We start from the raw sequence: 3,126 nt of genomic DNA on the forward strand, positions 1-3,126 counted from the left end.
ACATGGTATAAGTCGAGATAATTATAAGGTATCTAACTGTGCATATCTGTCAACGAGCCTCTACAGGAATACATGACATAAAGTGGCCGGAACAGGGCCCCGCCACACCCATGCAAATGCATATGCAGCCATGCTGACTCACAGGGCAACTCCGGAGCAAGTGGAGTGCCACAACTCTGCCTGCTGAGCTGGTATCCTTACTGAAAGATCCGTCAAGCTGTATCTCAAGACCTGCGGGCATAAAACGCAGCGCCCCTAGTAAAAGGACGTCAGTACGAGCAATGTACTGAGTATGCAAGGTGGAAAGTGCAACAAAATAGCCATATACTAAAGATGAGAAGAATAAGAATCAACCTGGCATTTCTGAACTACCGATGGAAATCTAGCATATGTATACATAGCTCTTCATCTTCTTGTAATCTCTACTAGGTCTGTATACCCTACCATGTCCCTTGTTAACTTATCATCAAACATTATCCGAACATATGTTGCGGCGTGCAACCCGATCCATATATATATATATATATATACATGTCTCTCTATACTCTCGCATGCTTAACCATATCTATGTACAGTACTGTGCCTTTATCTTACTAATCATCCTATACTAACTGCCCAACTGATCAGTGGTAACCGCCCGACCTATCGCCAATCCCCGGTAATAACCGCCCGTCCGATTATCGCCCGACGGTAGAGCGCAATCGCTCGACCGATCGCCACAAAGAATCGCCCAACCGGCCTTAGCACGGTGGTAATCGCCCGACTGTCGTTGCCCGTTGGTAAATATATACACCGCCCAACCGGTCGAGACCGTGGTAATTATAATCAACATCATAACTAAACTTCTACAAGTAATCTCTATGCACTTCCCGTGGTCATCACTTAACTCGTAGGGTCTACATAATCACATAAGACTTATAAGCACACCTCAGGCTATTAGTACTTCTTCTCGATTGACTAAACATTAACCAAGTCCTAAGATACAACATAAACCTCTCTTCGAACACTAAATACTTCATTAGGGATCCTCTACTAGCACTCTATTCATGTCCTATAAAACATCCCTTAAGAACCTGTTCCTAAACTCGTTGGATTATTATTATGGAACCGTCATCATGAACACGTCTCACCTTGAAGGAACAAAGTCATAAGATGAGATCAATATCAATGAATAACATCAATAGCCATGAAACAAGCTCAAGGATATCACAAGAACATGGGAACTATAAGCTTTGGTACTTTTAGAAACGAGTTTATCGAAGATGTCATATATAGGTTCACAACAAAGGAATCATGCCTTAAGAAAGAAAGGTTTAGCCTTAACATACCTGGAATCTTGCTCCTTGACCTTCCCACTTTTCTCTTGACTTGTAATTGACATATAAAATCGTTCGTACTATTATTAGGCTCACCATCATACACTTGTCTTAAGCCTTTAATTAAAATCCCTTTAGAATGCCAAATTTAAGCAAAGATCTCCCCCGTTTATATGCCTAACCCGAAATCTCAATTCAGCAACCAACAACAACAACAACAATACCAACATCAACAACAATATTCTCAACACCAAAATATTCCATAAACATCTCACACGATGTTTTATCCAATTTTTCCACCAACAAATCCACTATACGATTATTCTACAATTCTACTTCCGCAAATAAACTTATATCCATATCAATAGGGAGAGATTCATACCTTATTATCGCTAGTACCGTGATATCTCCAATATTTGCCTTGAATTCCAACCAAGATTCACCGCAATACGATAGTATAATCGCAACTACGCATTGTCCAAACTTAAATCCAGAGATTATACTTAATTCGCATTAAAATTTAGTGGACAGAAGTTGAGAGAATTTTCTAGAAGATTTGGAAAATATTTGGAGAATTCTTGGCTGAAAAATGAGGTTTAGGATCAGATTTGATCCTTAAATAGTGGGTCAAATTCGAGTGGGGTCACTGTAGCAGTACTGTAGCAAGTCAGTTACTGTAGCAACTCGGTTACTGTAGCAGCGTTTTTGCTCCGTCAGCCTAAATTGAAACGTCCATAATTCTCTACTCCGATGTCGTATCGATGAGCGGTTTATTACGTTGGAAACTAGACTCGACGAACTTCAGTTTAGGCTTTTACTTTGCTTCAAAACTCCTCATCTACAAAAAGATATTCTTTCTCAAAGTTGGACCAAAATTTGCCCTTCATATTTTCCACAAAATCCAAGGTCTCAATAGCTTATTTCTTCAACTCCATTTGGTCGTGAGACTTTCCAGTACTCCTCATATATCACTTTATCCATAAGTATACCTAAAAATTATACCATTTCTTAACCCGAAAGACGGCTCATCTTGATCATAATTCCACGTACTTGTACTTAAACTTAGCGAATGTTCATCTGGAAGTACGGGGTGTAACAGAGAGGGGCCGACGTGAGCTTTTCTTTCAAGCATTCAAAGGCCTTGAGAGAAGAATCATTGAACACAAACTTGGTTTCTTTTTCCAACAACTTGCACATGGGGCTAGCCACCTTTGATAAGTCTTTGATGAACCTCCTATAGAAGCCAGCATGGCCTAGGAAGCTTCGGACACCCTTCACGGTAATTGGAGGAGGAAGCTTAATGATAACTTCAATCTTTGCCTTGTCAACCTCTATCCCATCTTCCGAAATTTTGTGACCAAGCACAATTCCCTCTTTCACTATAAAGTGACATTTTTTCCAATTGAGAACCAAGTTTGTTTCTTCACTTCTCTTCAAAACTTGGGGTAGATTCCCAAAACAATTATCGAAAGAACCTCCTACCACGGAAAAGTCCTCCATGAAAATTTCAATGGACTCCTCAACCATGTCGAAGAAAATGGACATCATGCACTGTTAGAAAGTTGCGGGTGCATTGCACAAACCAAAGGGCATCCACTTGAAAGAAAATGTCCCATAAGGACAAGTGAAAGTTGTTTTCTCTTGATCTTTGGGAGCAATAGTGATTTGGTTGTTCCCTGAATAGCCATCTAGAAAGCAATAGAAAGCCCTCCCCGCAAGCCTATCAAGCATTGGTCCATGAAAGGCATTGGGAAGTGGTCTTTCTTGGTCTAACGATTTAGCTTTCAGTAATCCATGTAAACTCTCTAAT

General features: G+C 40.2%; 1 protein-coding gene across 1 annotated transcript; it reads right to left on the reverse strand.

Annotated features, from left to right (window-relative positions):
- Positions 1 to 2,378: 2,378 nt before the first annotated feature.
- Positions 2,379 to 2,843, reverse strand: LOC132054201 (uncharacterized mitochondrial protein AtMg00860-like). The gene has a single exon (XM_059446247.1). It carries the CDS (start codon positions 2,841 to 2,843, stop codon positions 2,379 to 2,381), a length of 465 nt encoding a protein of 154 aa, XP_059302230.1.
- Between the last annotated feature and the right edge of the window lie 283 nt (positions 2,844 to 3,126).

This window comes from Lycium ferocissimum, chromosome 4 (genome assembly GCF_029784015.1).
Source record: "Lycium ferocissimum isolate CSIRO_LF1 chromosome 4, AGI_CSIRO_Lferr_CH_V1, whole genome shotgun sequence".
NCBI lineage: Eukaryota > Viridiplantae > Streptophyta > Magnoliopsida > Solanales > Solanaceae > Lycium > Lycium ferocissimum.